Source organism: Gymnoscopelus microlampas (genome assembly GCF_963454915.1).
Source record: "Gymnoscopelus microlampas genome assembly, chromosome: 21".
Lineage (NCBI taxonomy): Eukaryota > Metazoa > Chordata > Actinopteri > Myctophiformes > Myctophidae > Gymnoscopelus > Gymnoscopelus microlampas.
The window spans coordinates 41,845,222-41,872,222 of NC_139958.1; the positions used below are offsets into that span (position 1 = coordinate 41,845,222).

Below are 27,001 nucleotides of genomic sequence, written 5' to 3' on the forward strand. Positions count from 1 at the left end.
AACAGTCTGGACTTGTTTTACCATGTTGGATTAAAGCATAAAGATTAATTTAGGGTAAGTGTTATTAATGTATATGGTATTACATGTTGGATTAAAGCATAGATTAATTTAGGGTAAGTGTTATTAATGTATATGGTATTACATGTTGGATTAAAGCATAGATTAATTTAGGGTAAGTGTTATTAATGTATATGGTATTATATGGTATTACATGTTGGATTAAAGCATAGATTAATTTAGGGTAAGTGTTATTAATGTATATGGTATTACATGTTGGACAAAGCATAGATTAATTTAGGGTAAGTGTTATTAATCAATATGGTACTACATGTTGGATTAAAGCATAGACTAATTTAGGGTAAGTGTTATTAATCAATATGGTACTACATGTTGGATGTCATTGCTATTAATCAATATGGTACTACTGTACATGTTGGATTAAAGCATTTAATGTTAATGTAGGGTCATTGCTATTAATCAATATGGTATTACATGTTGGATTAAAGCATAGATTCATTTAGGGTAAGTGTTATTAATCTATATGGTATTACATGTTGGATTAAAGCATAAAGATTAATTTAGGATAAGTGTTAGTAATCAATATGGTATTATATGTTGGATTAAAGTAAAAATATGAATTTAGGGTTAGGTAATCATACTTGTGTATTCTGTATATTTGTGGAGTCTGCAGTTTGGTTAATCTAACGTACAAACATTTAAGGAGAACTTTGAATATTACCCCTCCCCTGTTCTCTCTTTGATTGATTGAGTATTTTGTGTGTGTGTGTGTGTGCGTGTGCGTGTGCGTGTGCGTGTGCGTGCGTGCGTGCGTGCGTGCGTCTGGTTGCTACCAGAGCCATAGAGAGAGAGAGTTCCGTCATGTGGTTCTGGGCTGTAGTTCCAAACTTTGGAACTTCCTCACTGAGATATACAGAGCTAGCCTCGTGTGGCCAGACAATATCACACAACACACTGCGTGGATATTAGTCTGGTCCCTCTCAGCGACAGATTTTTTTCCAAGGGGCGGTTACAAAAAGATCCAAACGGACTATATTGGTTAGACCTAAAACCAATCAGAGCATTGCTTCCTGCTACGTCACACACAAGCGCCGGTGCTGAAATAGTAAACAACGAAAGCTAGCTCCACTCGTATTTAGTCTGGTAACCAGATGAAACTATTCTTAACACATCTTTCCTTCCAACAAAAGCTTTAAGGGCAATTGTTTGTTCGTCTAAATATTTTCTAACGCGTTTACTACCGATGCTATGGCGGCGTCCATCTTTGTTGTGAAAAACTGAAAATGAGTCTCCTGCATTGTACGTCATTGCTCCAAATAAGGTGATAAGCCCGCCCACAAGATCACGCTGCTTGCTCCAGGAAAGGCAAGACAGAGACCTGGCCAACTCTGCCTCAGATTGGCTTACCATGATATGTGACACTAACTTTAACCAATCATCACGTGTAGACCTAAAACCAATCAGAGGCAGAGTAGGGTGGGTCATATGTACTGTAGTGAGGTTAGAGTGAGAGCACATCGCTGGATGATAATAATCATTATAATCCTCTGAAGATGTTCACTATTTTCACATTAAGTAACGAGTAACCATTCCATTTAAATGTCTGTAATTATAACTATGTTAGTGAACTGGAAAAGTAATGAGTTCATTGATTAAGATAAGACCATTATAAAATAATGTGAGTTAGAACACTGGTTCTAAAACATGTTCATGTGAAGGACACTCAAACTGACTGTATTTGACCAGGGACCCCGATATGAAAAACACAATAATTTGCAACATGATAGCAAGAATAGGAATACCACGATAACGCAATGGTGACTATGAACCAGCAACAGGGTTCTTTTCCCAAGCCGAAATCTGCGCTTAAACTGCAAGGCTGCATGCATGGCTGTGTTGTTGAACACACACACAGCTTAACGTCGGGAAAGTTACATGACTCACTCGCCCAGGTGGTGTCAATAATACTCTAATCGTAACAAAATTCTGAATCACAGCGCTGCCTGTTTCGGATTCCGCACGTTAAAGTATATTAATTCATTTGTTTGTCTATTTATTACCTGCTACTAGTCTTACCCTGCGGTACATAAACACTCCTGTTACAGTCATGGATCAACTTCAACCTGGTGTTTGCACTTTCTCCATTTACGGTCCGTACATCTATCTAAAGGTTCAGATTTCAAATATAAAGTGCTTACCCTATGGCCACGGATGTTACAATTATGCATGGGACTCTCAAAAGTACCTGTATATTCTGTATTGTTCAATAAAAAGCATTTTAATCCGATCTGTGGCCATTTTCTCATAGTTATAATAATAATCAGAGTGCAATACACCTACCAACCGATAGGGTAGTGCAGTTGAAAGCATATTATGAAGAAAATGGCCACCTACAGTATCAGACTCTGCGTGCGTGCGCGTACGTTACGTTGCAGAGAGGTGCTATTTAAATGCATTATGTATCTGTCTTTACGCTCTCTCTCTCTCTCTCTCTCTCTCTCTCTCTCTCTCTCTCTCTCTCTCTCTCTCTCTCTCTCTCTCTCTCTCTCTCTCTCTCTCTCTCTCTCTCTCTCTCTCTCTCTCTCTCTCTCTCTCTCTCTCTCTCTCTCTCGAACCTACACCTAAAAAGTGAAATGACACAGTTCTAAACTGTCAAAGGAACAGCACAGTGTGGGTTGTGTTTTAGGGTGGATTGTCCCTTTAAATGTACCGGCAGTTTAATCCTAATCTTGCTTTGTTTGTTTACATTATAACAAGTGGGTGAATGTTAACAGAACTATCAAAAACAGGAACCAAGTGTCCATCTAATATATTACCACATAATAAAAAGATATATAAGTGAACCTCACAGGTTGTGACTTGAAGTATATAAATCTTTATGAGTATATAGATGCAGATCAGGTCATGTGATACTGAAATGTAAACTGTATTATTTTACCTGGAACCGGAGCATGAAGTGTATGAAAAGGATTGGACCATCTTACTACTGTGCGTTGGTGTATTAACATAACTACATGATAGAGAAGTACAGCCATTGTTCATCTGGAAACCAACATTGTTCAAAGACATAATAAAGCTCATAATGTACTAAATTATGACTACATAGGAGTGGGGCACTAGGACCTGTTGCAACAAGACTGAAGATGCGTAATATAAAAACACAGGAGTGTGGCTTTAGACCAAGGGGCAAGGCTGAGATATTTACGATGAGGCCGACAAAATGGCCAGAGTGGCGCTGTTTTACCCTGCGCCGACCTGTGAGTTCAGAAGGAATTTATTTTAGCGCAAGTGAATGGGTTTTTTGACAAACTTTAGACTAGATTTTCTTACTGTAATAAAAATTGTCATAAATTCTATATGCTTCCAGTCGCTAGTTTAAAGTCTCCTTTCAATCATCAGGATATGCGTTTTGCTAAATTATGGTTCTATTTATTATAAAATTGACGATAAAGTAGGCTATTCTCTAGGAGGGGCGGGATGATTTGATTGACACGCTACACAACCAATAGCATTCATTCCCCGCCCCCCGCTCTTGATTGACAAGTTACCCAACCAATAATGGTCTGAACTCATTCTGACGGGTATTGAAAGATGGCGGACCTACCGTCTTGCAGCAAAGGCTTCATTTTCGGTCTGTAGAAAGCAGCGGAGGGGGTTTGTCCATCTCATTTATACAGTCTATGCTTTAGACACACCCAGTATGAAACACATGTTAGTGCGTTGGTACATTCAACCATTTTAGACACGACAACAACTTAGTGAACAGACAGTCTGGACTCCATGTTGTTTTACCATGTTGGATGAAAGCATACAGATTCAGTTAGGGTAAGTGTTATTAATTAATATGGTATTACATGTTGGATTAAAGCATACAGATTCAGTTAGGGTAAGTGTTATTAATTGATATGGTATTACATGTTGGATTAAAGCATACAGATTCAGTTAGGGTAAGTGTTATTAATTGATATGGTATTACATGTTGGATTAAAGCATAAAGATTATTTAGGGTAAGTGTTATTAATTGATATGGTATTACATGTTGGATTAAAGCATAAAGATTATTTAGGGTAATGTTATTAATCAATATGAAGAATGGTATTACAAAGGTTAAAATATGGTATCTCAAACGTGAGTATTCTTCATATTTGTGGAGTCTGCTGTTAGTGTTTTATACAACATAGTAGAACCACTTGTTCTCATCCAGAAAAGCTTTGGTTAATCTAACGTACACATATTGAAGGAGAACTTTGAATATAACCCTCCCCTGCTCTCTTTCTCTCTCCCGGTCTCTCTCAAGTGCATGCTTCAACGTGTGTGTGTTTTTGTGTGTGTGTGTGTGTGTGTGTGTGTGTGTGTGTGTGTGTGTGTGTGTGTGTGTGTGTGTGTGTGTGTGTGTGTGTCACAGAGGGCCCAGGAATAGAGGACCCTGTAGTACTCTGGCTAGTAAATGGTAACACTGATGCCTCAATCAAAAGCTGCTGTGTCACGCAGTATTTTTACTGGAACTTTGACATTACTTCTTACAAGTGACACAAATCTTTCACTGACAAACGGCCTGTAGGATTCCTCAACCTCAAGACTTTGACATGACCCTTCAACCTGTACCTCCCCCAAGCTTAGCGCAGGCACAGCCACAGCCGCACCTTTTGCAGGGTGAGAGGTAGACGTAGTCTTTGCTTTTAGAGCGTAGCAGTCAACTTTCCAATGCCCTTCTTTATGACAATAATTACATATCTTCTTCTCCTCCTCACGCGTGCCATATTCAGCTTTTGCCTCTGGTGCCACCACCATGCCTGAACTACCAGAAAAGTCAATTTTGACACATGCGCCATCACCATCGTGATTACCAGCGTGCAGCTGGCCAAAGGAGTGTCGCTCCCCATATGAGCGCTTGTGTGTCAATACATATTCATCTGCCAAAGCAGCCGCTTTTGCAGCAGTGTCAACTTTCCGATCACTGATGTAATTGGCAATATGTTCAGGCAAAGTGTTTTTTAATTGTTCGAGGACTGTAAGGTCACATAACCCATCAAAGTCCTTAACATCCAACGCGGCACACCAGCGGGCAAAGTAACATGACCAATCGCGTGCAAACTCTAGATGAGTCTTGTTTTCAGTTTTCCGCCATGTGCGAAAACGTTTGCGATAGGCTTCTGGAACAAGTTCAAAGGCTTTTAATACTGCTGCCTTAACAACAGGATACTTCTGACTGTCAGCAGGGCTTAGACATGAATAGGCCTCCTGCGCCCTGCCCGTACACACATTGCAGCATTAACGTGTGGGCAGACTCTGGCCACTCCGCTACTCGTTCAAACATGGAAAAGAAGGTTTCAGGGTCCTTTTCACAAAATTTGGGCACTAAGCGCAAATTCCTGAAAATGTCAAAATCTTGCGCTTGAGACCCCGAGGCCGCTGCATGACCTACTACTTACTACTGGACACCCCAGCCTCCTCAGCTGTGAGTTTACCTTCCTTTATAAGCTCAAATTTGGCCCTCTCAATCTCCAGTCTAGACTGCTCTACTCTCAACCTGTAACTCCTTCTCTAACTGATGACTCCTCTCCTCTGATTGCAGTCTCTTCTGCTCTGTTTGCAGCATGAGCAACTCTTTCTGTTGTTCAAATGTGAAAAACTGACTAGTGGGCAGCTTAGACTGACTAACCATTTCAGCTGACTTTTCCTCAGTTTCAGGAGACTCTTTTAGAATCCCCATGTCCTTCAAGTTAGCTTTTAAAGTTGACTTTACTGTCTCCTTTAACCTTTTGTCAGTGATTTCTAGTTTATAGTAATCTGCTACTCTAAGCAGCTGCTCCATATGAGGAAATCTAAAGTTTCCTCATATGGAGTCTTCACAAAATCCTCTAGATCGGACATTTTTCAAACTGTTCAAGAAACAAAGAAAGAAAATGTGACCTATTACAAACACGTTTACAAATACACCATGTAGGTGTTTTTTAAAGTTAGATTTTAACTAGACTGAAACAAAAAATTCCAAAATGGAACAAATGTTCCCCCTCTGCCAAAATAGGACAGGTGAGACAGGTGTGCCTACAGGAGTGACGTTCCCCCTACCTCAGCTGCCTAACCAAATATAACCTACCACAACTTGCCCTGGTCTTCAGTGGCCCTCCCGAGTCCCCCTTACCGACTGAGCGTCTCGGTGGCACCACCCTATCCCATATTTTGTGGGACAGAATCTATCAAACCATACAAGAAAGAAACAAAAGCACAACGAGTCCCACAGGGGGAAACGCAGCTAACCTATTTGGGTGGGGATCACCACCCCTCAGACTGTCCAAGACACACCTGTTCCACCTGCCCCAATTACCACAGTAATAGGGGTAACCAGAGGTGGACAAAGTACTCAAACCCAGTACTTGAGTAAGAGTACAGATACTCCTGGTCAAATTTACTCCACTACAAGTAAAAGTAGCTCAGTCAAAATGTTACTCAAGTAAGAGTAAAAAAGTGATTGCTTTTAAATATACTTAAGTATTCAAAAGTACATGCTTTTAAAAATACTTAAAGTACAACTAAAAGTAAAAGTCCTTTGAAGTCCTCGACTACCTCGAGCCAGATCCTTGAGGCAGATCTCCCTGCACTCCATTTCTACTGCCAGTAGTAGTTCCCTTACATTCTCTGCTGTGTCTGAGACTCAGGTAATGTCATCTGATAGTCAGTCATCATGATGGGAGTTACTAGCTTATCAATCAATCAAACCGTATTTATAGAGCACATTTTCACACAACCTTAGTTGACCAAAGTGCTGCACAGGTAAAAGAAAAGCAATACATCAAATCAAAGAACCAAAACAACCAACAAAAAAAACATGTATAAAACACATAACATGCATGCGCATATAGGAGACACAGACATAGAGCGAGATTGTTCATTTACACCTTTACAGTATGTACACAGAAGGTAGAAAACATTAGATAGGAGTTAAAATAGGAATATTTCGGAGTGGATGTTGTTAAAAGCCAGAGAGAAGGTGAGTTTTTTGTAAGGACTTAAAAATCTCGAAGGACTTAGCAGATCTGATGTGGGCCACCACAAAAGCGCGGTCTTCCTCAGGACCAGTGTGAACCCCAGTGCCTCAAAAGAGAATTATGTTCTCATGAGGAAATAACAGGAGTCACACATGAGTGACACATCGCTGGCAAAGCTGCACTCAGATCACATTAATTATATTACAGTTCTTAATGTACTTTGGTGGTAAAGACAATCTATTTGGTACACATTCTCAGATCCAGGGCCATCAACTGTGACCTTTTTGTCAAGATACAATAATATTCAGCTTCAACAATTAGGACATGGAGCTAACTTTAAACTGCGGCCATCTGTCCTATAAACAAGAAATAATAATAAATAAATGCATAGTCATGAAGGGCGTTTTGATTACCGATTACACATTTTTTCATGAGATTATAAGTAACATCTGGTGATTACCTTACATGCTCATTCTGCATGCATACAGGTGACATAGAAAACAGAACATTCTCTCTGTTCAGTGTATGTTTGTGCAGAGACCTGCAGACATTAGCGCCAATCCTGTGGGTGCCGGGGAGCCCGAGCACCCAATGAGAAAGCCGAGCACCCACAGGAAATGTGTCGGTCGGATGACTATTGTGTGATGCTTTGTAACGTGCACAGGATGCATGATGTACCCGCTCTGATACCGTGTTTTATTGTGAACAGATTTCTGTCATTCAAACTGTCTCCCTGTAATCTGCAAAGTCCTTATACCAGTTATGGTTTCATCATCAGCCAATAATCAAATTGTATGACTTGAAATGTAGTATATTAAAAAAAGGTCCTTTTGCACACCTACTGAGACAGGTGCTTAGGAGCAGGCAGCCAGTGCATGAGACAGGAAAGAATGATGATCGTGCACACAGTCTTCACTTACAGCAAAAAAGTATTTTATTGCGAGTACAATGTTTCCAACTGACATTCATCTCTACCCACCCAACATAAATCGGCATCCATGCCTGCAGTCAGAGATGGTGGTTGCAGAGAGGCAGGTGTTGTTTTCAAGAAATGTTCTTTGTGACCACATCCTCTGCTCTCATGAGAGCAGAGGATGTTTCATATACCCACACGCACGAGAGCAGAGGATGTTTCGTATCTACCCACACGCACAACCGTTAACTTCACCTTGTCAAAAGAAGATGGCGCCGATATTTGCACAGCGGTGAACTTCACCCTGTCAAAACAAGATGGCAGACAGACAAGTCGACTTGCTTGGTCTCCACACAAACAACCTTTGATTTCCTATACTGACACATCAGGTCACAATTCATGTCAGATCCTGTGTCTTGGTGAGACATGACCTTTGACACAATCTAAATGTCTCAATAGAAGAGCAGGGAGACAAAATATAACCACCCCAATTGAATAAGTTATATTGTATTAAAGGGACTACACCATGAATTTTAACTTTTTCTTCTTTTTTGTGTGTTTTTGGTCCCCCCTACCTCTCTTCTATCCTCCAAAATACCTCAGTTTGAACACTCAGGCTTTCACAGCAAATCTGGGGTTTTCTGTAAATTGGTCTAAAAACAGGCCAAACTGATTTGGTCCCCCTGCCTACGTCACGTCAGGGAACAATTCCTCACGTTTTTCAGTTCCAACCAATACAAAAAAATAATAATATAATAAATATATTTTTCTTATTTCTTTTTTTTTTTTACTTTTTCCACACAGAACCAGGAGATAACATGCATACAAACTGGCTCAATAGCGCCCCGTGCCAAACAGGACAATGTGGTATTGCAGGTGAAAGTGCTTTATAAGCCAGAGATAAGTTAGTTGGAATGAGTATATCTGAGGCTTGATTTAGGCTCAAACCTTTTGAAAAACGTTTGAGGGACATAAACAATATGATATTAAATATTATTATTATTTTTTTAAATTCATGGTGTAGTCCCTTTAACATGCTCTACCATACAGATTCGACAAACTTACATTTCATTCATTAAAACAAAGTTACATAGTACCTCTTTAAGTAGATCTCATAACTCTTGTTTCAGAGGAGTAACTCTCTGAAACCACCTGCACTGCATGCACTGATGTGCTTGTAGAACCACTACGTTATACAAAGCCTGCAGAAACACCTATAAAAATGAAAATAGAAATGACTGAGTAACCAGAACTAAATACTTTTACTCCTATACAACCATACAAGATGTAACAAAGAGACGAGCGGAGAGGAAAGCCAGAAACATGCTAGTGTGAGAGTAGAAGTGTGGAAAAAACAGCCAACCTAAAAGTACTCAGTACTTTACAGCCTTCTTAGAAATGTACTCGAGTAAAAGTAAAATATTTTTCACGGAAATGTACTCAAGTAAGAGTAATAAGTATCAAAAAAATCTAATACTCAAGTAAAGTACAGATCCTCAGAATCTGTACTTACAGTAAGTACAGTACTCAAGTAGATTTACTCCGTTACTGTCCACCACTGGTGGTAACTAACTGACAGCACAAAACCAAAATAAATAATTGTATTTAACCAAAATAAACCAATTACTTAAATTGTTACTCAAAACAATTGTTACTCAAACAAATTGTTAATCAAATTACCAAAACAAATTGTTACTGAAATTACTCAAAACACTACCATGCACCTCCTCAGTAATGCTGTGATTTAAAGTTGCCAAAATAGGCTTCAAACACAGGAATTTACTTTACCTGTTCAGAGTCACAGCCAACCCGAGTATTTTCACTAAAAGCGGCACGAGCCCCCAATTTGTCACAACCCGGCCCGTGGGCCATGACAAATGGAGGAGGACACGATGGCAGTGTTTAAAAGTAACAGTGACTTATAAACAAAATAACTAAAATAATTCTTTACAACAGGAATGAGGTGTGTAGTTCAGTAATCAGTAGTGTCAGCAATGTATGGATGTGTGTTCAATGTAGTGTGGGGTGTTGTAAAGTGTGTGAACTCAGTCATAAGGCAAAGAAACAAAAGGGTGCTGTCATCTGGTGAGGGATTCCTAGAATGGCTGCCACACACTATTATATAGGGCTCCAGGGAGCATTGATCAGGTGCTCCCAATGCACCTAATGAGGAACCCCAAGTTGGCCTACACCTATAGGATATCCGTGAGAGATAGAGACACATAGGGGAGTACACCATACAACCACACAGGCCCTGCAAGCCAGGCCAAGGGGCCGTGACCATAGATATAGAAACCTAGATACCTCATTGGCCTCTGCAGTTCGTTGGAGCAACTCGTATCGCGGCAGCCATTTTCGCGTAGGCAAACGGACACTCAAAGTGACTACTGGCCAATCACAGTGCGTCTTTTCTAAGACCTGTCAGAATCTAGTTGTCCCGCCCCCACCTGCTTCTGATTGGCCTACCAAACGCCCCCTTCTGTGACACACGCGGAAGCTTCAGGGAAGCTTTCCTACGCTAAAATGGCCCCCGTGATACCAATGCCTCAGAGCCGAAGGAGGCGTCTACCTTTATATGTCTATGGCCGTGACAACAGGCATCCAGTATTTCCTGTTTTCTGATCTATGTCATTGACTGTAACCCTGATAGGTTTAATAAAGACCTAAAGATGAGTGAGTGTGTGGAGAGAGAGGAGGAGGGACCTGACAAACATCACATCCACAGACCAGAGTCTCCAACAGACAGCTGTGTGTCTAAAGATCATCCTCCTGACTTCAGTAATGAACCTGGACCTTCACACACACAGTATGTGAATCCTCCTGTACAATATACACACTATAACACTATAAAATATACACACTATAACACTATACAATATACAATATACACTACACTATAACACTATAGGGTTAGGGTTAATTTGTGCAAATCTTTGAATATATATATATTATTTTCACTGATAATTTTGTCTTCTAAAATGTCTTCTAAATCCTGACAGTTTAAAAAAAAAAAACATGTTGCTATAATAGTGTCTAGGACTGCCAAAATGATATATCTGTTCGTGGACCCCCCCATCTCAAAATATTTTGTTCCATGGACCCCCACCAGATACAAAGATTTGAGTTAAAATTGTATATATATATACATTAAAAGATTTACATTCATTCATTTTCACAATTTCTTTTTCAAAAATAGCAGTGCTGCGCTATGAGCTTGTAGATCTGCTATTTTTGAATGGCCAATGAAATCTAAAATGACACGGATGCGTTTCCGGACTGAATGGGTTAATGAAGTTGAGGAAGTACATATAATGAACATGATGTTGGAGTGTGCTTTGTGTTTTTTCTGTTTTGATATTTTGAACAAGATATCGGCGACTGTGACATCATCATACAGAATGTCAGTTCTTCCTGGACTACAATTCACCATATTCACACGGTGGCCATTTTGCTATTAAGTTAATGCCCAACCTGCAACAAAGAAGGTTTTCAAAGGAAAAGACATGCAGTTTGTCCGTTCTCTAGATATATTGACATGACAGTCATGGGTGGCAAACCTTGCACCGGAAGCTTGATGAAATACATTGCAGTGAATGGAGCCGGCTGGACTTGATTTTCAGACATTGGCTCCAGTGTAGGCGATTACAAGGAGGAGGGGATTAGAATTAGAACCGATTAGAATTGGTTTACAAATTCCCTAAACCAATCACAAGGGATCCCCACCCCCACCTCCGACTCTCATTGGACGGTACTTTTTGTACCGAATATATCCTAGGTTCACATTACAACACCAGACCAAGAGGGGCAGTTCACTCAGAGAGTGGGCGGGGTCTATGGTCTGGAACCAGGCTAAGCTGGACCAGCTCATGAACAACAAATATGTCTGAACGATTGCGACCTTTGTCATATAATCGGTTCAGGAATATAAAAGAAGACATATCACACATTGTTTTCTGTTGTGTTGCTTTTCGATGTGTACAGTATAAGTATTTTATAGAGGTATCTCTATGAAACAACAAAGTATGTTTCTGAACGGCCAAAGTATCTCGAGACTGTCCACCATCTTGCGATACCTCTGAGACAGAAATGATACCTGATGTTGCTGTTTAGATGCCTCAATACAATTATGTGCTTTGCACATCGGAATGTAAGTCATTCAAAAACAACCAGTGATATGTTTTCTTTCATATTCCTGAAGGGGGGAGTCTAGTGATTAACAAGGCAAGCCACTGAGGCTGGTGCTGAGATGGGGTATTCGGGCTGTATTAGAATGTGACAATGCCCACCGTTCACAACTCTTTTAATGTAGAATGAAAGAAGCCCCGCCCAGTAGGGGGAAGCCTCGCCCCTACGATCTGGTGGCAAAAGCTGGTGGGGCCTTAGCTGGAGGGGCCAGTCTGACTTGAACTACAGGAAACATGGGGTCACCAAAATCATGTTCAAAATATCAAAACACAGAAAAAACATAAAACACACTCCAACATCATATTTACTGCGTTCTCAAATAGGTTTTGGGGCAACATCTGCAAAGTTGCCCTTTAAGGCATAGCGGCACCATTTCACCCGCACATAATATTAGCAGCCCACCATCACAGAGCCTGAGGGTTCAAATCCGCAGCGGTACATCCGGCTTTGTCAAGCGTTTATACAGACAAAAACAAGGAAAGAAAATACACTTAAGAAATGAAATTACCTCATTGACTGCATAATATCAAAGAGCCTTCAGGAAACCCAAAACAACAACTGAAAACAAACTGAAACAAAACAAACGATCAATTAAACTCATAATAAAACATGACATACAACTTATTGACATAGAACTTAAACTTAAAAATGTAAAATAAAACAAACCTTGGATCAGCGCCCACGCTGCCAACAAACATATTGCTCTCACGGCGAGTGTCACCAACACTCTGAGCTGTGAGAGCGCTTTCAATCCGGTAGACCATATATGGGGAGCGGCAGGAAGCTGTCACAGTACAGCTTCCGGACCGCTTGTCAAACTAAAAGAAAACTTGGCGAACACAAGAGTTATGGCAGCAGTTACAGGAAATAATTGACATACCGACTAATTTGGAGAGAACTAGGGGTAAAAAAATAAAAATAAAAGTGAGACATAAAAATAAATGGACATAACAAGAATGAATCTTTAACAAATGGACATTTCTATTCGCATGATGATTGTTTAAACGTTTTTATGATTCCAGAAGTGTTTATCACAGACCAGAGTCTCCAACACCCAGCTGTGTGTCTATGAAGAGTGACGGGTCTATATGTCATCCTCCTGACTTCAGTAGTGAACCTGGACCTCCAGATACAGAGTATGTGAATCCTCCTATATAATATGCACACTATAACGCTATACAATATATCAACCAGATCGCCACCCATTTAGTATACATTGCACAGAGTGGTCATTCCGTGCATAGACAACTGGAAAACCCGAAAATCTGTGCAGAGCCGCCTCGCATCTCCCCCATTGTGACTAAACCATTTCGGAGGCGCACAGTTTCAAGGGAATTGTCGCCACGTAAGGGACCACCGAGTGAGCTAACGCGAACGAGTTGCCGTCCCGAACGTTGCGACATTCCCTTGAACCTACTCAGCGCCGTTTGAGTTATGTACTGATAGGCACAGAATCGTGTGGGGACTGCTCTGCTTCTGGGTTTTTCCGGGTTGCAACTGGTTACGCCCACCGTGGGACTCGTCGTACATATGTACGGATTTTCGGGGTTTCTAGGCTACTATGCACGGAATGTATACTAAATTAGTGGTGATCAGGCTAAATTTATACTATGACACAACGAGGCATGGACATAGCAGATACATTAAACCATGGAATATCTATCTATCTATACAACTTGTATTGTACTGTATTTTTAGTACAATTTAGTAGTCATTCATTTGTGCCCTGTTTTCATGTTGCTGCAATCTCGTGAAGGGAAACCCAAATATGTTATTCTCTTATACTTGTGTAATGGACATAACAATAAATAATCTTCAACAAACGGGGACTTCTATCTATCTACAGATGTGCCATTTCAAAACTTCACATGTCCTGCCATCGCCAAGACAGTACATTTTCAGGGGATTCCCAGGGCAATAAGAGGGACAAAGAAGGGAATTTAAAATGCTGAATTATTTTGGTGATCACTGCTTTTATGATGCTAATTAATTTGAGCAACTCTTCAAATCACCTTTCGCCTCATAATGAGTCTGACACCTTGTTCAACACACATTTCTGTCTGTTGAAGGGAAAAACGGGGGTGTGTAGTGACAACTTCTTTTCAGGGGCAAAACAGTGCAATTTTAAGGGCAGAACAGGGAGGAAAAAATGCCTTTTCAGGGCACTTTCAGGGAAAGAACAGTAACGTGTGAAGTTTTGAAGTGGCACATCTGTATGTGCTGCTCGGAGCACAGGTCTCCGCCAGGTCAGGTACGTTATTGTGGCCTCCTGGTGGCGCTATAATAGGCCAATGTGAAAAGGGTGCCATTTATTCTTAGGCCTTTCACGGCAATCGGACACTGCATTCATGATTTGAGGCATTTTGTTTCCTGAAAATGTGTTTTGCTAAATTAGACCTGCTGGTGGCGCTATAACAGGCCAATGTGAAAAGGGTGGCATTTCTTCCTCGGCCTAGTGGGAATGTGCAGTGGCGGAGCGTCCGGGGAGGCAAGGGAGGCGGCCGCCTCCCGGCCCGCGACCCTGGAGGGCCCGGCCGCCGGACCCTCCAGGGTCGCGGCCCCGACCCGGTCGCCGCGACCGGGCCGGGGCCGCGACCTCTCCGCGGCGCCTCTCCGCCTCTCATTTAATTAAAGCAACAACATAACCCTAACCTAACCCTATCCTAACCCTAAAACCGAAATAAAGTGACAAAAAGCCCCCCAAAAGGTGACCCGACCCGACCCAAACCCGCAAAATTTTCCGCGCGCTTCGCGCGCGGGATGTGCACCCACGCACGCGCGCGCACGGGGGGGGCCTGATCACTGTGCTCTGCCTCCCGGCCCGGCTTTCAGTTGTTCCGCCACTGGGAATGTGCGTGTGAAATTTCACGGAAATCGCAAGCTGCGTTCATGATTTGAGGCATTTTGTTCAAAACAAACCAATCCTGCAAACTTTGGAAGCCAAACTTAGCCAATGACGATGGAATATGGGAAATCGGACAGATCCGTGTTGAACAAATGACGATAGAGATACTGTGTACAGATTTGCATGACGTTTGGATGAAATCTGTAGGAGTAAAATAAAATAAAATGTTTTCGCAAAAATCGGCCTCCTGGGGGCGCTATAACAGGCCCATGTGAAAGAATTGGGGCAGAGGTTCTGAATTGGCATCCAGGGAGTGTGTGGGCACTGTTTCGCAGCGACTGGGCCAACGGTGCCGGAGATTAGCTGCTAACGGACAGACAGACAGGGTGCAAAACATACTCTCTTGCCATGCCTTTCGGCCTGGCGGAGACAATTGGGCTTGACGGGCTGCAGCTGTGTGAGCAAGAGCAGGTTCTGATGCCATGATCATAGAACGCTCCCTCCGAACCGCACGCGGATGCCACATAGTCGGAGAAAAGGTCTGTCGGATTAACGCATGCCTCCCCATAAGAACTCGTTAGAATTAACTGAACTCGTTAGAATTGCTATTATTGTTTACACACAACAGAAACCAAGAAATATATATTTCACATCAGATCACAGTAAAAATCCTAAGCATTCTTCCTCCACAATGGGAGAAAAACAGCATCTGAAAGTTTGATGGGATGCATTTTTAAACGTGAGAATGTGACCACTTTTACATTGCATCTTATGAGCGGTGGGGTTCATTTGGTGACGTTGTCTGTTAAGGCGTCTATTGTATAGTCATAATAAATGACTTTCATCTCCACAGAGAGAAGACACCTAGACTGAAGACACCCAGTCAAACCAGAAGTGGACAAAGTAAGACAGACTTAACATTAACTTTTCATGTTAAAAAATGAAACATTGTTTTATCAGTGTCCATGTCCAAATTGAAAATAACTATCAAGTCTGAACAAAAACAAATGACCTCATTATATTTATTTTATCTGTTTTCCTTCATGAATTTCAGATTTTCTAGAGGTTGTTTAATTAATAGTGTGCATACACAACTGTAAGGAAGTATAAACCTGAATGTTTAAAATGCATGAACTCTCTTCTCATAGCAGATGTCAGTCTGCAAGAGGATTTAAATGATTATAAGATCAGTTTGAACAGTCTTGATCGTGTGACATACGTCACTGAAGTGCCCTCCCTCAGCAGAATCTACACAGAGCTCTACATCACAGTAGGAGAGAGTGAAGGGGTTAATAACCAACATGAGGTGTGGCAGCTTGAGACAGCTTCCAAGAAGAAGACCCTCCATGACAAACCAATCAACTGCTGTGACATCTTTAAACCACTCCTCCTTGGTAGAAAGACCCCCAACAGAAGAGTTCTGACCAAGGGCATCGCAGGCATTGGAAAAACATTCTCTGTGCGTAAGTTTACTCTGGACTGGGCAAAGGGTTTGGAAAATCAAGATGTAAATCTCCTGATTCCCTTTTCATTCCGGGAGCTGAACTTGGTCAGAGATGAGCAGCACAGTCTTCTCACACTGATCCATGTTTTCCACCCAACATTAAAGAAGGTCACAGCAGAGCAGCTCGCTGTCTGGAATGTTGGCTTCATCTTTGATGGTCTTGATGAAAGCAGGTTTCCGCTCAAATTCGAGAACATTGACATTGAGTCTGATGTCTTCCACAACAATGACATTGTTTCTGATGTCACAGTGACATCATCAGTGGACTTGCTGTTGACAAACCTCATAAAGGGGAATCTTCTCCCCTCAGCTCTCCTCTGGATAACTACCAGACCTGCAGCAGCCAATCAGATCCCTCCTGTGTGTGTTGACATGGCGACAGAAGTGCAAGGGTTCACAGACCGCCAGAAGGAGGAGTTCTTCAGGAAGAGATTCAGTGATGAGAAGCTGGCCTGCACAATCATCTCACACTTGAAGACATCAAAGACTCTCCACATCATGTGTCACATCCCAGTCTTCTGTTGTATCACTGCTACTGTTCTGGAGGACATGTTGAAGACAGACGAGACGGGACAGCTGCCCAAGAATCTGACTGGGATGTACAGCCACTTCCTGTTGGTTCAGACAAAGAGGGAGAAGCAGAAGTTTGAAGGGTCACAAGAGCTGAATCAACAGCAGCTCAAGGAGACTGCCCGGGAGGTTCTTCTGAAGCTGGGCGGGCTGGCATTTGAACATCTGCAGAAAGGTAGCATCATGTTCTACCAAGAAGACCTGGAAGAGTGTGGTCTTGATGTGAAAGACGCCTCGCTGTACTCAGGAGTGTGCACAGAGATCTTCAAAAGAGAGAGTGTGAAATTCCAGAGAACGGTCTACAGCTTTGTTCATCTGAGCATCCAGGAGTTTCTGGCTGCAGTCTACCTGTTCCACTGTTACACAGAGAAGAACATGAAGGTACTGGAGCCATTCCTGGGGGTCAGTGTCACTTCCTTGGATGACTTTCTGAAGAGAGCCATTGAAAAAGCCCTGCAAAGTAAAAATGGCCACCTGGACCTCTTTGTTCGCTTCCTTCATGGCCTCTCACGGGAGTCCAACCAGAGTCTGGTAGGTCTGCTGGTTCAGACAGAGAATAGTCTAGAGAGCATCCAGAGGACAATCAACAACCTGAAGGAGATGACCACTAAAGATTACTCTCCTGAGAGAATTATCAACATCTTCCACTGTTTGATGGAGATGAACGACCACTCAGTACATCAGGAGATCCAACAATACCTCAAGTCAGGGGACAGATCAAAGACAACACTGTCTGAGTCCCAGTGTTCAGCTCTGGCCTTCATGCTGCAGATGTCAGAGGAGGTTCTGGATGAGTTGAACCTGGACACATACAACACATCACAGAGTGGGCGACAGAGACTGGTCCCAGCTGTGAGGAACAGCAGAAAGGCTCGGTTAGTAGTCATATAGTAAACTTACTAGAACAGAGTCAATCTACCTTCACACTTATAACACTATAACTCATTGGCTGTAATACAAGCTTAAATAATAACTAGGTTTCAAATTTGTCCAGGTCTCAAATAGCGTATTGTGTGTAATTACATGGGCAAATAAAGGCCAGTCCTCGGTGAAGCAGGATGAAAACAAGACTGAGGCTTAAAATACTGCTACATGGTCAACTTGTATTTATTTTGTACTGATTGCCAATGTCACCCTGCACTATGCAGAACTAAACACACACACACACACACACACACACACACACACACACACACACACACACACACACACACACACACACACACATTACATTACATTACATTACATTACAGTCATTTAGCAGACGCTTTTATCCAAAGCGACTTACACACACACACACACACACACACACACACACACACACACACACACACACACACACACACACACACACACACACACACACACACACACTTACAGTAACTATGTATTGACAATATGTAAGCAAATACACTCAATCACAGTGTCGTCATGACATCACAGAATACACTAATAACGTTACAGTGTCAGGGGTGCTCGGGTGGCGCAGTGGTAAAGTGCCTGTCCACCACCGCAGAGGTTGTGGGTTCGAATCCACCGTGGTACATGTTGAGCGTCTACAGGAACCCAATTGGCCCGTACTGGTGTTACTCCAGAGTTATTGACTGAGCAGAGTGACTGTGTGCCTCATTGTAAATTTTCATGGCTACAGGCACAAAGAACAGATCAAGTCTCATACAGTTCCACCAGGAAAAGATGAATCTTTCCCCATAGATTATTGTTGTATTATATACTGTACATAATGAAATAACATCATTTAAAACATAAAGCTACAAAGTGTCTCTCGGTCAAAGGGTGGCACTAGATGAAAGGCTGTAGAGATCACTCATTCAGTAGGGTTCATTTTTCATGGAGCTTGAAGGTTCAAAGCTAATTCCATGTCAAAAGTGTCCTTGAGCAAGAAATGTAACCACTGCTTCTGGGAGCCATGTTAATATTAATGTTAATATTAATGTTAACATTAATGTTAATATTTAGTAACGTTAATGTTAATGTAATGTTAATATTAATGGCATTCATTGTTCCTAATACATAGGATGGTTAAATGCAGAGGACAAATGTACTGTATGTGCAAATGTACAGTGACAAATACCCCACAAAACAACAAAAAACAAACAAAAAAAACAATGGGGAAGTCATCAGATAACATTAGCTAGCATCTCAACCACAACGGATGTGATTCTGCATGCAACCATGCAGTACCTAATACTGAACTTTAAATCTATTCTGGGACTACTTAGATATGCACACACACCAACAGGAAACATAGAACATGGTACCACACAGAACAACAGGAGAGTCTAGTCAACTCTAGTCCTCTGCAATATTCACAAGTGTCCTCATTAGCTGGAATGGACCATACCATTAGTGAAAGGGTGCACAGATGATTTTAAATCTGTTAAACAATGAACATGGTTGTTTGGTATGGTAAGGATGTGCTGTGATTGGCCAGTAGTAGCAGTGATTGATAGTGATTTGAACCCGAGGACTACGGACTGGGAGTCTAATGATTAATGAATGTGATGCCGCACCTACATCTGTCTAGGAAATGACTAGAGAGACTGGGGGCGTGGCCAAGTTGGTCAAACTAGTACTACTAATGCTACTCGCAGATAGGACTTATCTTAGTTGACTTCCTTGACAGTGAATTGAGTTTAAGATATTTTTATTTAATCTATATTTACAGACTTGTTGGCTGTGATCTCAGTGAGAGACACTTTGAAGTTGTGGCTTCAGCTCTTAGCTCTAAACCCTCACATTTAAAACAACTGGACCTGAGTGACAACAACGTCGGCCTGGAAGATTCACTGGAGCTGCTGTGTGCTGGATTGAAGAGTCCACATTGTTGTCTGGAGATTATCAGGTCAGATTAATTTAACAAAATGTAAATATTATATGAATACAGCGGTGAGACCTTATTTGAATAGTGTGAATAAGGTTGCCCACACTGACTAAAATAATGATTAAGTACACTGGTTATTCAACCTGACATAGAAGTGTGTGTTTTTCAGGATGTTTTTGATGACTTGGCACAGATCAAGGTCACCAGACACGTCCAATAGTTTCGACCATTATACAAGGCTGAACAGTACCGTAGATCTGGAGAGATCTATGAGAGATGCTCTGTTATTTGTGCATGCTCAAATCCTCAGGCATTGGAGTAGCCTCTCATAGAGCCGGTAGGTGATACAGAGGAGGGATATGGGACAGTAGCTCATTGCCGATTTTGGGTCATTTCCATATTTGGGGATTGCAACAACCATTGCCTTTCTCCAGGCAGATTGGGTTGTTTTCTGTTTCATACATTAATTCACTATTTCTAGAAGCCAGGTCTTTGTGTTTTCTTTTTTTTGGTCAAAGGCCTTTGAACCCTAGAGTAGCAAATAGCTTAAAGTGCAGGGGGGCATACGTAAGTCCGACATCCCATTTCTCCGACTACGTGGCATCCGCGTGCGGTTAGGGTTAGGGTTCGGGTTTGGTATAGGGTTAGTATTGGAAACGTCGGAGGCATGCGCTGTCGGAGGAATGCGCTGTCGGACTAACGTATTGCACCCAAAATAGTCCGACAGCGCATTCCTCCGACAGCGCAGTGCTCCGACATTAAACAGTAAACCCGAACCAAACCCGCACCCTAACCCTAACCGCACGCGGATGCCACATAGTCGGAGAAAAGGTCTGTCGGATTAACGCATGCCTCCCCTGCACTTTTGGGTTGTGTACTTATCTTCTCATGATGTAACTGGTCCAAATGCAGACATATATCGCTCCATCATTGCTCAGTTGATTAGAAACAGCTCTTAAAGTCACTCTTTCACCATATAAATGAATGCAAACTAAGCTGATTCTGACAGTAGCCTGTATGTAACGCATGTATCACAAAACCCTGTACGAAGAGTGTTTTATAGATTGTTGATTTTACTATTTGAAGATACGCATCCGCAGATCCAGTCTGCTTCCTCCCTTCGTCCAGAGAAAATGGCTAAATCAACAGGAAGTCTAACTTTTTCTTTATGATCAAGTAAATATTATTTAGTTCATGTTACTCCTTTCTTAGGGTTCAGCTCTTGTATCTCTACTCCAAACCCTGACAATCAGACTGGTTACTTTCTCTACCCAGGAATAATGTAATATCTGATATTTGATTCTTCATTTAGACTGACTAACTGCTGGTTGTCAGAGAGATGCTGTGAAGTTCTGGTCTCAGCTCTAAGTTCTAATCCATCACTCCACCTCAAAGAACTAGACCTTTGTTTCAACGTCCTAAATGATTCAGCACTGCAGCTGTTCTCTGGACTCAAGAATCTCCAGTGAGTAGAATGAACTATGTCCATGTTAATTAGTTCACTATTTCTATTAGAATGTTTCAATGTTTGGTAGGCAGGCTGGGGGTGAATATGAGTAAAATAAATGATGAATGAATCATACTAGTATTATTATTAGTAGTATCATTATTATTGTGATTGATTCCCTCTGCTGCTGACGAAGGCGGTCGCACTTTCCTCTCCTCCCGACCTCTATCTCCCCACCTCGCCTCTCTACACTGTATCCACGAACAGTCTCGGGTGAAAACTTGAGCTCTACAGTGTTGTTAGCTAAGCTGTTTCGCCGCAGTGCATCTATGTAGGTCGTGCACTTCTTGTCTTTCCTTGCTTTGCCCTAGGTTGGCTCCTACAGTGTCAGTTTGCTTGCCACTAGTTCCGGGTGCCTGACACAGTACCCTGCCAGCCTCATCCTTCATCCTCTCTCTGACTTTGTCGGGGGCATGGTCCATTGCTATAATGAATATGAAGAGGGTCAGAGTGTTCACCTGTAGGACCCCTGCTAGGATCTCAAAGTCTTTGGTGTCACCGTTGTGGGTTTGAACCTTGGCTCAAGTCTGGCAGAAGGTTCCTGAGTTTCCCCTGGTGGATGGTGTCCAGGCCTTTCGGAAGTCGATGAAGGTGATCACCGCAGACAGGTTCCGCCCTTACTCCTTCCAATATGCTCCTCAGCACCAGTATCTGCCCACCTGTTGTTCGCTTCGGGCGGAAGCCGTTCTGTGAGTTTCTCAGTAGATGGGTCTAAGACGGTTGAGGATCATCCTGTTAGCTGTCTTGGTGACTTATGAGCTTAGGCTGATGCCCCGGTAGTTGTCTGTCTTGGTAAGATCGCCTGACTTTGGTACTGGAATCATGATAATTGTGCGCAAAACCATCGCCAGACGTGTGTGCTTCGTTAATAAAATCCAACACCACTTAGTCTATAGGCACATACTTCAGAACCTCCATCCTCCCCGCAGCTCTTGTCGCACTTGATAGTAGCCATGGCCCTCTGGTACTCATAAGGATAATTCCTTTTAACAGGTCGTTCATGAAAGTCCTTGCGGTCTTGTTTCCAATGAGAACCTGTGAGCAATTAGGGGTTAAGAGTCTTGCTCAGGGACAAATTTCATTTCATCGACACATATGCTGGCCTGGCCTGGAATCGTATCTGTGGCAACCAGGGCCTCTGGCTCCCTAGGCGGGCTCACTAACCACTCATCCATGGTGAATGGTCCATCTGGTACGGGAAGGTCATTGAAGACAGGAAATATCGGATCATCCTCTTCCTCGGTTGAAGAAAGATTTCCTAGGAGTGTTTTGAAATGTTATTAGCCTACCATGTTTCAACTCGTTCCTCTGCGCTTTCTCCCCGGATCTTGGAAGTCTGAGCTTCTGCCAGAAATATATATATTTTTTCTATTCAATTTTTATCCAATGATTTTGTAACCCATTTTGTACCCAGTGCCAATGCCTTAGTCAGAATTGTCATTGATGAGCTTCCAGCTCTTGCCATGCTTCTGGTTAACTCATTCAGTGCCCAGCTTATTTATGGAATTTTGGCTCTGAGTGCCACAGCTAAAATTCATTGTAAAAAAAAAAGTGCTTAGGAGCCGAGATACAGCCTTTTTAAGTTAGAAGTTAAACAAAGAGTGAATGGAGCAGCAAATCTTCAAATCATCATATCTTGGGTTCTGAACATGTTTTTTTTTTTTAAATGGAAAAAAAGTGTAATTGACGTCATGTGGCGCACGGGGCGTCAGGCCACGTGACGTCTTTGCATCATGTGGCACTGGATGAGTTAACATGCGCCTCTTCAATATCCCTGATTTTTTGGATCAGCCTCTGTTGTTCCTGCTTTTCGGTCAGCGATAAAGTCCCTTTGTGCTGCTCTCATCTTCTCCCTGGCTTTGGTGATTCTAGGGTCAAGTCTTTCCTCCTTGCTCTGGGAACTTGCTGGAGGCATGTCTCAGCTGCTAGTTGGTTTGCTTCAGCGAGGCTTTGGTAGCAGGCTGTTTTGCTCACCTCCTCATCCTCCTCCTGCAGTGCTTGGAACCTGTTCTTGATTTCCACTGCGTAGTATTCCTGTAGCTGAGGGTCCATCAGTTGACTCCATTCATATTTCACCTTCCTCCTTCCCTCCTTCCTCGGCGCCATCAGGCTCAGCCTTTGAGCTCTGATTTACGAGTTAATTTTAACCTTTAATTTGTATTTCGATTCACCCCCAGCATTCCTTTCATGTTCCTTCATCAGTCAGTAAACAGTTTTGTCCCTTTTGTTTTACAACATGAAAAGCAATCAAATGTAACATAATATGTTTATGTATCACTAATGTTCATGTAACTACATTACAAGCAGTGTTGGGTAATGCTTTTTAAAAGTAACTTGTTACGTTACAGGATTACTGCCATTAAAATAAAGTATTCTGTTATGTTACAGGGTTACCTTCTAAGAAAAGTGACTTTTCTCAGACAAAGTGACTTGTCTGAGAAAAGTAACTTTTGCGTTACTGAAGATTAAAACCCATTTGCGAAGAATTACATAGCCTAAGCAATATCTCCTCAGAGTAAGTTTGGTAAACATAAAATCGAGAGTGCAGCATATCGGCCACAGTGTTGTGGAGCTGCGTTGGGCTTCACCAAGCATACTGGCATATCTAGGTGTGACAAATTAATGTAATACAAAACCAAACCAGTACTGTCAGTCGTGTGACACTGTCACACCAAAAGTGGTGACCTATTGAATAGAATTATTACACAATCAACACAGATTGCTTGCAATTGGCAAGGCACGCGATCACCAATTTGTGTGTAACACGCGTTCAACACTCTGTTGACAGAGACGTGCTCATTCATTTACCAGGAAACGTGCAAAAGTGGCGGATGGATTTCCATTTTCCATTTGTTAGGACCCATTGTTTACCCAACACTGATTACAATTTGTATTAATATATTACTTAACCCCTGAAAAAAAGTTATGTACATTTTGCACTTCCTACAGAGTGAAACATGGAGGACATGAACACTGGAATAAACCTCAACTCCTTACAAGATGTGAGTATATGTCTGTCTGTCTGTCTGTCTGTCTGTCTGTCTGTCTGTCTGTCTGTCTGTCTGTCTGTCTCTTTGTCTGTGTCAATATCACACATTGCCATTTTATACTGGCTCCTCCCTCCCTGGATGTTGTCCTGAAAACTTTTCAGTAGCTTCCAGTGAATTCAGGTGGTTTCTCTGCTCTTGGCCTGGTCCTAAACACCAGACTACGGTCATGTGGTTTGACAGAAACAATGGATCAATAGATCTCTCTCTCTATCAATGCAGACAGATCTGCAATCTTATCTGAATGACTGTTAAAGCAGTTTGTTTAAATTAGTTTATAAAATGTTATATCTTCACAGGGATTATTTATTAGTGAGTTAAATAATACATTTTGGAGTGGATATATGTGTCCAGATACCTGTCAGACGGCGAGACAATGCTGTTCCGCAGGTCTACAATGGAACAAACGGGTGAAGCCAACGCCAATAACTGCTCTCGACCAGACGTGAGATCTGAGCGTACCGTAGGCTGAAGGCAACGTCAGGATATATTGATAAATGCCGAAAGTTGCGGTGATCTCGCTGTACGCCCATTATTTGGTCTGCACCGCGTTGATAAATGAGGGCCAGAGTTTGTGACGTTAGGGTTAGGTTTAGGCATAGTGTTTGTGAGGTTAGGGTTTAGGTTAAGGTTAGGTTTAGGCATAGTGGCCCTCACTCATCAACGGAGCATAAAAAACAGCATGTTTCATGTATTCCGTGATGGTACAATCTTTGTCAAGTAGCCTACATAAATGACACAAATCTCATCGTCATAAATCATACCATGCGTTGGTATATTAATTTAACCCATTACGAGCAGTGCGCAGTGCGCTTCTAGTTTACACTAAAATAAAGCAATCATGTATTCCCCCTTGAGTCACGGGCTGTGCTTGTAGTTCTGCTGTTTTCAAATAGCCAATGCAGCCAGATCTGCAAGCTTAACCGAATGATTGTTAAAGCAGTTTGTTTAAATGAGTTTATACAATGTTATATTTTCACAGGGATAATTTATTAGTGATATATATATACATTTTGGAGTGGATACATGTGTCCAGATGCCTGTCAGACTGTGAGACAATGCTGCTCCGCAGGTCTACAATGGAACAAACGGGTGCAGCCAACGTCAACAACTGCCATCGACCAGACGTGAGATCTGAACGTGCGGTACGCTGAAGGCGTCAGGATATATCGATAAATGCCGAAAGTTGTGGTGACTTCGCAGTACGCCCATTATTTGGTCTGCACCGCGTTGATAAATGAGGGCCACTGTTTGTGAGGTTAGGGTTAAGGTCAGGGTTAGGCATAATGTTTGTGAGGTTAGGTTTAAGGTTAGGTTTAGGCATAATGTTTGTGAGGTTAAAGCCATACCTGTAAAGTAAAGAAAAAGATTTTTAACAACCTCTGCTGTTCACTACCGGCATTGCAGGTCTTTAGCGGATTACTGCATTACCCGGAATTCCGTTTGTTTTCACCGGAAGGCGGAAGCGTTTCAAAAAGCGTTCTTTTTGTTGTTTTATACTATCTGCGGATCGTTTCTCTTAGCCAGTGGAGCTTTAGTTACAGTGAAATGTGTTTTCTTTTGCTGTTAGTTTTCCATCTTCAAATCCTATAATGCCATAAAAACAGTGTGATATTCCTTTTTGTTATTAGCGCGGTAGTGCCGGGACAAACAGGAAACTGGTCTATTTTCGTTTCCGTTTTTCCGGCCGGATGACGTCATATTCACGGGAAAGACGCCACTGTCCACTTTCAATAGAAAATATGATTATAAAAGGCTTTCGGCCTCTTCCTAGGCTTTCGGCCTAGGAAGAGGTCTACTGTAGGAGAATATGAGTTTGCGTGTGCATGTGCGCGCTTGTGTGCGTGTGTGCGTGCATGCGTGCACATGCATGCAGTGCTGACTTGTGTGCATGTCTTTAATTTGGATGGGTGTCACTCAGTGAATGATGTTTTTAATTTTTACAGTGTTGTTTTATCATCAGATTTCCATCGTCTCACACTGGACACAAACACAGCAAACAGAGACCTCTCTCTGTCTGAGAACAACATGAAGGTGACACGGAGGGGATGGGTTCAGTATCCTGATCATCCTGACAGGTTTGATGAATTGTCACATGTTCTGTGTACAGAGGGTCTGACTGGACGCAGTTACTGGGAGGTAGAGAGGAGTGGATGGGTTGAGATAGCAGTGACTTACAGAGGAATCGGTAGGAAAGGAGATGGTTATGACTGTAGGCTTGGATACAATGACAAGTCCTGGAGTCTGGACTGTTATGATGACAGTTACAGTGTCAGGCACAATAATAAGAGGACTGCCCTCCCTGTCCGTCCCTCTGGCTCCAACAGAGTAGCAGTGTATCTGGACTGTCCTTTTGGGACTTTGTCCTTCTATGATGTCTCCTCAGACTCACTGACTCACCTGTACACCTTCCAAAACACATTCACTGAACCTCTCTATGCTGGGTTCGGGATTAGCTCCTCCTCCTCCTCATCAGTGTGTCTGTGTGAGCAGAGATAGAGTCTCTATGTGAGGATGACATCAGGTCGCCATGTTACTCAACATGTTTGAGTGAGTCCAGGTTGTCATGGTTACCACTGTT

At 42.2% G+C, this 27,001-nt stretch overlaps 1 protein-coding gene across 3 annotated transcripts; it reads left to right on the forward strand.

Moving 5' to 3' along the window:
- Window positions 1-27,001, forward strand: LOC311037570 (protein NLRC3-like). Of its 3 annotated transcripts, none has more exons than XM_084046785.1 (9): window positions 1-54; window positions 10,571-10,726; window positions 13,128-13,241; window positions 15,804-15,853; window positions 16,099-17,899; window positions 19,711-19,887; window positions 21,179-21,331; window positions 24,323-24,375; window positions 26,384-27,001. In XM_084046785.1, the coding sequence occupies exons 2-9, from the start codon at window positions 10,590-10,592 to the stop codon at window positions 26,917-26,919; spliced, it is 3,021 nt and encodes a 1,006-aa protein (XP_083902911.1). In that variant the 5' UTR covers window positions 1-54; window positions 10,571-10,589; the 3' UTR covers window positions 26,920-27,001. The 3 variants fall into 3 exon arrangements, with proteins under 3 accessions (XP_083902911.1, XP_083902912.1, XP_083902910.1); XM_084046786.1 differs by lacking the exon at window positions 1-54 and adding an exon at window positions 211-241; XM_084046784.1 differs by lacking the exon at window positions 1-54 and adding an exon at window positions 3,797-3,843.

Coding starts and splice junctions, on each gene's coding strand:
- LOC311037570 (XM_084046784.1), top strand. CDS start 3,812: ATGTTGGATGAAAGCATACAGATTCAGTTAGG. Junction 15,854..16,098: donor TCAAACCAGAAGTGGACAAA/GTAAGACAGACT, acceptor CTCTTCTCATAG/CAGATGTCAGTCTGCAAGAG. Junction 24,376..26,383: donor ACCTCAACTCCTTACAAGAT/GTGAGTATATGT, acceptor TTTTATCATCAG/ATTTCCATCGTCTCACACTG.